General features: G+C 44.5%; 1 protein-coding gene across 1 annotated transcript in view; it reads left to right on the top strand.

Annotated features, from left to right (window-relative positions):
• Positions 1-6,945, top strand: part of LOC149124428 (putative ATP-dependent RNA helicase TDRD12) — a 41,030-nt gene extending 34,085 nt beyond the window's left edge. The window contains exons 6-8 of the mRNA XM_089304924.1: positions 3,688-3,874; positions 5,458-5,550; positions 6,097-6,945. Coding sequence (XP_089161050.1) covers positions 3,688-3,874; positions 5,458-5,550; positions 6,097-6,113 — 297 coding nt within the window. The 3' untranslated portion in view covers positions 6,114-6,945. The remainder of the gene's footprint in view (positions 1-3,687; positions 3,875-5,457; positions 5,551-6,096) is intronic.
• Positions 6,946-10,478: the final 3,533 nt, after the last annotated feature.

Consider the following 10,478-nt stretch of genomic DNA (forward strand, 5'->3'; position numbering starts at 1 on the left):
TGCATGTGAACTGAAAGTGAAAGATTGGAAAAAGATATTCCATGCTAACAGAACCACAAAAGAGCTGGTATAGCCATCCTAACATCTGACAAAATAGAATTTAACACAGAAGCTGCTAGGAGACAAAGAAGATCCCTATGTAATGATTAAGGGATCAATTAAACAGGAAGATGAACTGTTAAAAACATATATGCACCTAATTACAGGGCCATTGCTATTTAAAAAAAATGTTAAGGAATCTAAAAGACAATACAGTAATAATGGGGGACTTCAAAACTCCCTTTCAGCAATGGACAGATCACCAGACAGAAAATCAGCAAGGAAACAGTTAATTGACAATATAGACCAAATGGAACTAACAGATACCCATAGATCTTTTCAACCTACAGTTGCAGAATACACATTATTCTCACCAGTGCATGAACTTTTCCAGGATTGACCACATGCTAGGCCATAAAGCAAGTCAGCAAATTGAAAAAACATTGAAATCATATCATGCATCTTCTCGGACCACAATGCAGAAAAGCTGGAAATCAGCAACTCAGGAATCTCTAGAACATATGCAAACACATGGAGACTGAACAGCATGCTCCTGAATGAACAGTGGGTCATTGAAGAAATCCAGAAAGAGAAATAAAAAAAAAAATTTCTGGAGGGGCCATTGCTGTGCTGTAGCATGTAAAGCTGCCACCAGCAGTGCCTGCATCCCATGTGAGTGCCGGTTCAGTCCCAGCTGCTCCAATTCTGATCCAGCTCTCTGCCATGGCTTGGGAAAGCAGCAGAAAGTGGCCCAAGTATTTGGGCCCCTGCACCCACGTGGGAGACCTGGAAGAAGCTTCTGGCTCCTGGCTTCAGATTGGCACAGCTCTGGCCATTGCAGCCAACTGGGGAGTGGATCAGCACAGCTCTGGCCATTGTGACCAATTGGGGAGTGGATCAGCACAGCTCTGTCCATTGTGACCAATTGGGGAGTGAATCAGCAGATGGAAGACTCCTTCCTCCCTCCTCTCTCCTCCCTCCTCCCTCCAGCAGATGGAAGACTCCCTCCAGCAGATGTAAGACTCCCTCCTCCCTCCTCCCTCTCCCTCCCTCCTCCCTCTCCCTCCCCCTCCCTCCCTCCTCCCTGATCTGTGATAATTAACGAAGCACCTAAAAGACAATCAGTTGAAGTTTAATTGACAGGCAGAGAGAGAGTGTCTTACATCTGCTGGTTCACTCCCCAGATGGCCACAATGGCTGGAACTGAACTGATCTGAAGCCAGGAGCTTCTTGCAGGTCTCCCACATGGGTGCAGGGGCCCAAAGGCTTGAGCCATCTTCCACTGCTATCCCAGGCCGTAGCAGAGAGCTGGATCAGAAGTGGAGCAGCAGGGACTCAAACCAGTGCTCATATGGGATGCCCACACTGTGGGCCACAACTTTACCTCCTATGCCACATCGCCAGCCCCTAAGCTTACTTTTTTTTTTTTGACAGGCAGAGTGGACAGTGAGAGAGAGAGAGACAGAGAAAGGTCTTCCTTTCGCCATTGGTTCACCCTCCAATGGCCGCTGCGGCTGGCGCATCACGCTGATCCGAAGGCAGGAGCCAGGTGCTTCTCCTGGTCTCCCATGCGGGTGCAGGGCCCAAGCACTTGGGCCATCCTCCACTGCACTCCCTGGCCACAGCAGAGAGCTGGCCTGGAAGAGGGGCAACCGGGACAGAATCTAGCACCCCGACTGGGACTAGAACCTGGTGTGCTGGTGCCACTAGGCGGAAGATTAGCCTATTGAGCCAAGGCGCCGGCCCTAAGCTTACTTCTAAGGGTACAGTTTAAAAACTTGCCATGGGACCCCAAATCCCCTTAAGCTTGGTGGTAAAAATACCATCTTAAATGTTAAAGTGATTGGATACAATTTAACTGTCTCGTAATAATAATAGATGAAATTAATAAGGAGTAAATACTCCAACATGAGAAGCAGTCCACACAGCAGACTGATTGAATGACAGTCACTGTAAGTAGCATTCTGACCTCAGAATAATCCTTTAAGGCATTCTGGTCTGGCTGAAAAGCCAACAAGAGCATTTCAGGCATGGAAAGCCGAGACACTGTGGCAAAAAATGTCCTACGTGAAGGACCTCGGTAGGTCAGATCCCAGTGGAAAGAAGTAGTTATCAAAGAAAGAGGTACTTTTCTATGAAGGGAGGAGAGAACTCCTTTGCTGATGGCCTTGTCTAAATACTGATGTAGTTTGTGGATTCAACAGGCTCCAAAGCCTAGGCAGCTCATGTCAAGAGCCTTGGGTGATCACTGATGTTATACATAAGAGTGTTAATTGTTAAATTAACTACAGGAATCACTGTGCACTAACTTCCCATGCAGGACCTCTGTCCTCAAAGAGTTATAATTATGTCTGAGTGCTCACAAGAGACATATCATTCTTGGGTGCTTTTTTAAAGTTATTAAATTTCTAAAAATAAAATGAAATTAACTTCAAGATACGATGACTTTGAAAAAGCCCTTGTCTGGACTGTTGAGGAACAGTTTTTGTTTTGTTGTGGTTGTTCCAATTGTTGAACTGTTTACTTAATACAGAGTTGATCTTCTGTGCATAAAGTTAATCAAACTGGAGTTCAGTGGAGAATGGGACTGGGAATGAAAGAGGAAGGAGGAGGAGGGGTGGAGTGTGGGTGGGAGGGCAGGTGTCATGGGAAGAATTATTATACTTCTAAAGTTGTACTTATGAAATGCATGAAGTTTGTATTCCTTAAATAAAATGTTTCTTTGGGAAAAAAAAAGATTTATTTATGTATTTGAGAGGAAGAGTAGTAGAGAGGGAGAGAGATCCTCCACTGATTCACTCCACCAAATGGTTACAACAGTCAGGACTGGGCCAAGCTGATGCCAGCAACCTGGAACTTTGTCCAGGTCTCTTACATGGGTGGCAGGGACATGAGGGTCATCCTCTGCTGCCTTCCCCGGCACATTAGCAGGAAGCTGGTTTGGAAGCGGAGGAGCCAGGACTTGAGCTGGCACTCTGATACAGGATGCCACAGCGCTTAATCCACTGCACAGCGATGACTGCCCCTCTCCACTTCCTTTCTGATGCTCTGTGCTTGTTCTGAAAGATAAGTAGTGGTGGCTCCCGGTGGTTTAAGTTTGCCTTTCCCCAAAAACAAAAAATGTTTTCACATCCTTTTTTGCCATCCTCTGTCGTCTTTAGTGACATTGAGACCTTTTGCCCGTTTTCAATTGGGTAGTTCTCTTTTCATTGAGTTTCAGAGAGATACATGTTCTCTCTGTATTTATTCTAGGTACATGTCTATTCAGGCACCTGGTTTTAAAATGTTTTGCCCCGTCTTGTCACTGTCTTTGGAAGAGCAGAGTTTTCGTTTTGATCAAATCTCATTTGTCAGTCTTCCTTTTATGGTTAATGCTTTGTCCTTGTTTTCCCACCAGATCTCTGCCTGGCTGGGTGGTGTTGGCTCTCTAGTGCCTTTTCGAGGATTGTATTTCACACAGATCATTGCTGTTTTCTTAGCAGGAGGATCGGTGAGAAGTATTCAGTTCACCATTACCACAACAGAAGTCCTGAGATCAGCTTTTACCATGTTGTGTTCTGTAAAGTCCTCTTGAGTTGAGTCTGAAATGCTTTCTTCAGTCATGTGACCATCCTGTCTTACCCTTCATGAAATGTGTTGCATCTGCAGGTTTGTGTTAATGACGACCTGGTTGCAAAGAATTTTGCTTGTTATGTGTCACCCATGGAGAAGCAGCAGCTGGATTCTGTAGAGAAACCAAGATTAAATATGAACTCAGCCTGCTCCAAGAAACTCAACCCAGCTCTTACTCTTTGGCCAATGTTTTTGCAAGGAAAATATTTCCAAAGAATGGAAGGTGAGTGAATTCTCTGACCAACTTGTATTTCTCTCAGATTGTTCACGACCTTACTGTATTGATAGGAGTTATTGTGCCAACTTTTCCCCATGTGGAGACATAGACTTGGACTGTTTAAAGTTTAATCCTGATGAGTCTGAGATAGGTTTTAAGGTCCTGAAACTGCTACAGTTTGTTTACGTGAGACCAGGAAGAAACAATTCTGGTTTCTTGTTAACATTATGTTTTCAGAAGTCCAGATGTCTGCAGCTTAAAGTTATTTGCAAAGTAAGTTTTTGAATAAGTTTTAAACACACTTTAAAAAAATATTTATTTATTTGAAAGGCAGAGTGATGGAGAAGGAGAGTTGAAAAAGATCTTCTGGGGCCGGCGCTGTGGTGTAGTGAGTAAAGCCGCCACCTGCAGTGCCAGCATCCCATATAGGTGCCAGTTCAAGTCCCGGCAGCTCCTCTTCCAATCCAGCTCTCTGCTGTGGCCTAGGAAAGCAGTAGAGGATGGCCCAAGTCCTTGGGCCCCTGCACCCACGTGGGAAGACCCGGAGGAGGCTCCTGGCTTCATTCGGATAGCACAGCTCCAGCCATTGCTGCCATTTGGGGAGTGAGCCAGCGATTGGAAGACCTCTCTCTCTCTCTGCCTCTCCTTCTCTCTCTGTGTAACTCTTTCAAATAAATAAAATAAATCTTAAAAAAGTAAATAAAAAGTAAAGAGATCTTCCATTCACTGGTTCACTTCCCAAATGGCCACAACAATCAGAGCTGGGCCGGGCCAAAATCAGGAACCTGGAACTCCATCAGGGTCTCCCATGTGGATGGCAGTCTTAGCCTGTACCTCACAGCAATCAATTTATTAGATGAACATCTTTAACTTTGCTCAAATATTCATCAGTTCTAAGGAAATTGCAACCTCGAAATTGCAATCTGTTTTAGCTGTGAAACTCAATTTGAGGAAAATCCACTTTTCAGTGACTTTAAATCAGCAAAAGGAATATCCTTTGGATAGTGAGTCAACAGATAGAAGATCTCTCTCTTTGTCTCTCTTTGTCCCCTGTACTCTGCCTTTCAAATAAACAAAATGTCTAAAACTGGGGGCAGTGTTGTGGTGTAGTGGAGTGGGTTGAGTGGCTGCTTGTGACATAGAGTGCCAATTCAAGTCTTGGTGATCCAGCTTCCTGCTAATGCATATGAGAAGGCAGCACAAGATGGCCCAATTGTTTGGGCCCCTGCACCCATGTGGGAAACTCGGAAAAGCCTCCTGGTTCCTGGCTTCGGATCGGCCCAGCTCTGGCTGTTGGAGCCATTTGCAGAGTGAACCAGCAGGTGGAAGACTTTTCTCTGTCTCTTCTTCTGTCTGTAATTCTACCTCTCAAATAAATCTTTTTTTAAAGAGTTATTTATTTAAAATGTATTTTTCTATAAGGTATGAAGAAGGGGTAGTTGTAGACTGTGGAAATGATTTTTTAAATGTCACTCACATTCCTGTCCCCACCCAGGTATTTTGTTCTTTAAAGCACCAATAAGAACAGAAATCATGTAATTTGGAGTTTTATTTCAAGCTTTAATCCTAAAATTTGTTCTTTTGATCAGATTCTCATGGTTTAAATTTGCTGACACATTCTCTGCAGCATACGAGGTGCAAGGATGTTGTTGGTGACCTGGAGCCAACTGCTGCAGTGCTGGGTGAGTTCTACTACTTTGGCTTATTTCATAGGCAGAGTAAGAGAATACTCTTATCTGTCTAAAGCTTATGAAGGTTGTTTAGAGGGGCTGTGGTAGCTTCTCGCGCTCTCGCGCTTGCTCGCTCGCTCTCTCTCTAGTGGAGCCAGTTTGTGACATAGGTGCTGTCAGTGGTAACTGGCCCTATGGTGCATCCTTAGAGCTTGTCTGTGTGTGGTACGGATTTTTCTCAGCCTGGCCTAGGCCAGTGGTGTGTTCTCAGGCTGTACATATGCTTTTGTGGCTGAGTTTTCTTTCAAGCAATCAAGCGTGTACAGGCAAGGAAGACACACTGAGGAGGGCAGAGATCACCAGTCTTTGATTTCATATCTTGTGTAGATATTTGATTAATTAGAATGTTGCACCAGGGTGAAATCTGTTGGCTTCTTTCTTTTTTTTTTTTTTAAGTTTTTATTAATCTATTTGAAAGGTAGAATGAAATGTGCAGCCACTTGCAACGCGCACATCTTGTATCGTAGTGCTTGTTTGAATCCTGTTCCTTTGCTTTAGATCCAGTTCCCTGCTAATGTACCTTGGAAAACTGTGGAATCAGAAGATGACCCAAGTATGTGGGCCCCTGTACCCACATGGGAGACGCAGATGGAGTTACAGGCTCCTGGCTTCAGCCTGGGCAAGTCTCAGATGTTGTGGCCATTTGGGAACTGAACTAGCAAGTGGAAAACCTCTCTCTCTCCCTTTCGAATAAATAAATAAATCTTTTTAAAAAATATACATGGTTCATACCTTACAAGTGGCTGCTTAATCTGCTGTGCCATAATGCTGGCCTCTCATGCATATCTTTGAAAAGGAAAATGTTATAGTGAACCAACAAAAGCTGATGTGAAGTATGACTAGATGGTTATGTAAAAAAGCAAAATTGTTAGATGTTGTTTATGCATGTAATTATTTTCCTTTAATCCTTGTAAAAAGCTATTTTAACTGTATTTCAATTAATTTTTGCTATTTCTCTTTGAAATTGCCTTATATAATTTTATTTTAATTTTTAAAAATTAAGTTATTTGAGAGACAGAAAGGGCAGGAAGGGAGAGAGCTTGCCCCCATGTGTTGTCTCCATGTGCCTGTAACAGCCCAGGGCCAGGTTGGGGGGTGCTGAAGTCAGGAGCCAGGAACTCAGTCCAAGTCTCTGACATGTGTAGCAGGACCCTGATCACTAAAGCCATCGCTGCTGTCTCTCAGGGTCTGCATTAGCAGGAAGCTGGAGTCGGGAGCCTAAGTCAGGCATTGAACCTAGGCACCACAATATGAAACATGAACGTCAGTTGCTAGGCCAAATGCCCATTCTACATTACATATATTTTTTAAAACCAAAGAGTAATGCTTTGCTAATGGTTGGTCAAATAAATAGCATAAAATGGCTGTCATGGAAAGTGATTTTCTCCTGTTCATACTTTTTTTTTGGAAGATTTTTTTTTTTTTATTTGAAAGACAGAGTTACAGACAGAGAGGTCTTTCATCCACTCGTTCACTCTCCAGATGGCCGCAATGGCTAGAGCTACGCCAATCCAAAGCCAAGAGCCAGGAGCTTCTTCCAGGTTTCCCACGTGGGTGCAGGGGCCCAAGCACTTGGGCCATCTTCTGATATCCCAGGCCATAACAGAGAGCTGGATTGGAAGAGGAGCAGCCAGGACTAGAACCGGCGCCCATATGGGATGCTGGTGCTTCAGGGCAGGGCTTTAACCCACTGCGCCATAGCACTGGCCCCTCCTGTTCATACTTGTCTCATCCTAGGTTGCTCCCCAGACATAAACCTTTTTATTTTAAAGCTCTTTATTTTGATATTTAATTCTGAACTTTAAAAATAATTACATATGTGTATTTTTTACTGTTTTGAGGCTTGTCAGCTGTAGACATGGTCATGATTTCTGTGACAGATGAGCTCCCGTACCCCTGTCCACAGTCATTCCTTCTAAAGACCTTTGTGAAGCACTTACTCTAAGTCAGGTGCTATTCTGGCGATTCATCTGCTTCTGCGGAGTTTGCATCCATCTTCTCAGTAGAAGTATTTTTAGAATAATCCCAGACATTCTAAAAAGTTGGAGAACATTGTAAAGAGTGTTTTTCCCAAAACCACTAAAAAAAAGTTGCTGCCTTAATGTCCATCGTTCCCTAATACCTGAGTGTTTCTTCATCAGACAAGGACATTCCCCCAAATATCCACAACAGCCATCAAAAGCGGAATGGAATGGTAGCAGGCACCCGTGTGACCCTGTAACCCTCAGACCCCAGTCAGATTCTGCTGATAGTGGAGGGATGCGGGTTAGCGCCACTGAACTGCTTTAGTGATCGTCTCCTGAGTGCTGTGCCATCGGGAGCTGTTCCCCGGTCCTTCCTGATGCCTTACCTGACTGTGCGCCATGTCCTTCAGCCTTGCCTTGGGCTGTTCATCCCGTCCCGTCCTGCCAGACGACGCAGGGTTTCCCTTGGCCCTGTTCCTGATGGAGTTCACTGTATCACTGAGGAAGGTGGAGCCCGCCGGGCTTCTCCACTGAAAGCTGTGCTCTTGCCCGTTGTGAGGGCTTTGCAGACAGGTGCTGGGAAACCATGTAAAGACTTCTGTCCCTTGTATTTGCTCATGTATTCATGAGCATATTAATGTGGGTTCCTATCTGTAACAGAAATCAGCAGCTCTTCTAAATTGCCCTTGCTTCCTTTCATAGGGAATGGCATTTTTCAGCCAAAATCTGGGAGCCAGGTGTGGTTGTTAGGGTACCATTGCTCTGAGGCACTCCTGTGGACAGAAGCAAGGATATGTATGTCTTTGGCATGTGTGTACATCTGTACATCTATTATCTTTTCTATGTATTGAAAATCAGGAGTTGGGGCCGGCGCTGTGACACAGTGGGTTAAAGCCCTGGCCTGAAGCGCCAGCATCCCATATGGGCGCCGGTTCAAGACCCGGCTGCTCCACTTCCGATCCAGCTTCTGCTATGGTCTGGGATAGCAGTAGAAGATGGCCAAAGTCCTCGGGCCCCTGCACCCATGTGGGAAACCTGGAAGAAGCTCCTGTTTCCTGGCTTCAGATTGGTGCAGCTCCGGCCATTGCGGCCAATTGGGGAGTGAACCATTGGATGGAAGACCTCTCTCTGTCTCTCTCTAACTGTTTTAAATAAATAAATAAATCTTAAAAAGAAAATCAGGAGTTGATGTGTATGTGTGTCCATACACACACATATTTATATCTGTCTCTTTTGGTGTCATTAGAAGTTAACTTTTTTTAAAAAAATTATTTATTGAAAAGGCAGAGTTACAGAGAGAGGAAGAGAGAACAAGTGACATCTTCATCTGCTGGTTCATGCCCTAAATGACTGCAGTAGCCAGGCCTGGGCCAGGCCAAAGCCCGGAGCCCAGAGCTCCATCTGGGTCTCATGTGTTTTTCAAGGGCCCAGGTACTTGGGCCTTGGTCAGCTGCTTTCCCAGGAGCACTAGCAGGGAACTGGATCAGAAGTGGGGCAGCTGGGACTCAAACTGGCACTCATAGGGAGTGCTGTCATCACAGGCAGCAGCTTAGCCTGCTGTGCCACAGTGGCCCTGATGTTAGTAACATGTTTGACGGATTTTTTTTCCTCCTTTCCTTCTATAGATTAGTGTTTCTTCATCTCTCATCCTTTTCTCTTAGCCTTCTTTTTTCTTTTGAAAAATTATTTATTTGAGAGGCAGAGAGAACACTTGCATTTGCTGTTTCACATCCCAGAATGCCTGGGCTGGACTGGGGTTGAAGCTGGGAGCCTGGGATGCTATCCGAGTCTTCTAAGTGGGAGGCAGGAATCAGATTACTGGAGCTGTCACCACTGCCTCCCAGAGTCAGCATTAGCAGGAGGCTGGAGCCAGAGCCAGAGCCAGGTGACCTAGGTGTCCTGACATGGATGTGTGTGTCTCAACTGCTAGGTTAAGTGCCCACCAAGCTCCTTTTTTTGTTTTTTGTGTTTCTTGTAGGCAACAAATAGTTGGGTGTTGTTCCTTAAGCCAGTCAGCCAGTCTGTGTCTTTTAACTGGACAGTTCAGGCCATTCACATTTAATGTGACGATTGATACATAGTGACTTTGCCCTGCCATTTTCCCGGAGATATATTCTAGTATATGCTTTGAGCTTCCCATGCTCTTTTACTGGTAGGTGTTCTTCCTTTCCCTTCTTTCATATTGATGGCTGTGTTTCTGTGTTTCTGAGTGTAGCACATCTTTAAGTATCTTTTGCAGGGCCGGACGAGTGGCCACAAAGTCTTTCAATTTCTGTTTGCTATGAAAGGTCTTTATTTCACCTTCATTCACAAATGAGAGCTTAGCAGGATATAATATTCTGGGCTGGCAATTTTTCTCTCTTAGCACCTGTGCTATGTCTCGCCATTCCCTCCTAGCCTGTAGTGTTTCTGATGAGAAGTCTGCTGTGAGTCTGATTGGAGATCCTCTGAGAGTAATCTGACGTTTCTCTCTTGCACATTTTAGGATCTTTTCTTTCTGTTTCACTGTGGTGAGTTTAATTACAACGTGTCGTGGTGAGGATCTCTTTTGGTCATGTTTACTGGGGGTTCTATGAGCTTCCTGTACTAGGATGTCTCTGTCCTTCTGCAAACCCGGAAGGTTCTCTGCTAGTATCTCACTAAAAAGGCCTTCTAATCCTCTCTCTCTCTCCATGCCTTCAGGAACTCCTAGAACCCGAATGTTGGTTTTTTTAATAGTATCCTGTAGATTCCCAACAATATTTTTTAGATTTCTAATTTCCTCTTCTTTGCTTTGGTCTGACTGTATCCTTTCCTGTTCTCTGTCTTCTAAGTCTGATATTCTCTCTTCTGCTTCACCCATTCTGTTTTTAAGGCTCTCTAATGTGTTTGTCATTTGATCTATTGACCTCTTCATTTTGATGTCTCTTCACTATC

This window comes from Oryctolagus cuniculus, chromosome 10 (assembly GCF_051225735.1).
Source record: "Oryctolagus cuniculus isolate XC-2025 breed Fujian yellow rabbit chromosome 10, ASM5122573v1, whole genome shotgun sequence".
Lineage (NCBI taxonomy): Eukaryota > Metazoa > Chordata > Mammalia > Lagomorpha > Leporidae > Oryctolagus > Oryctolagus cuniculus.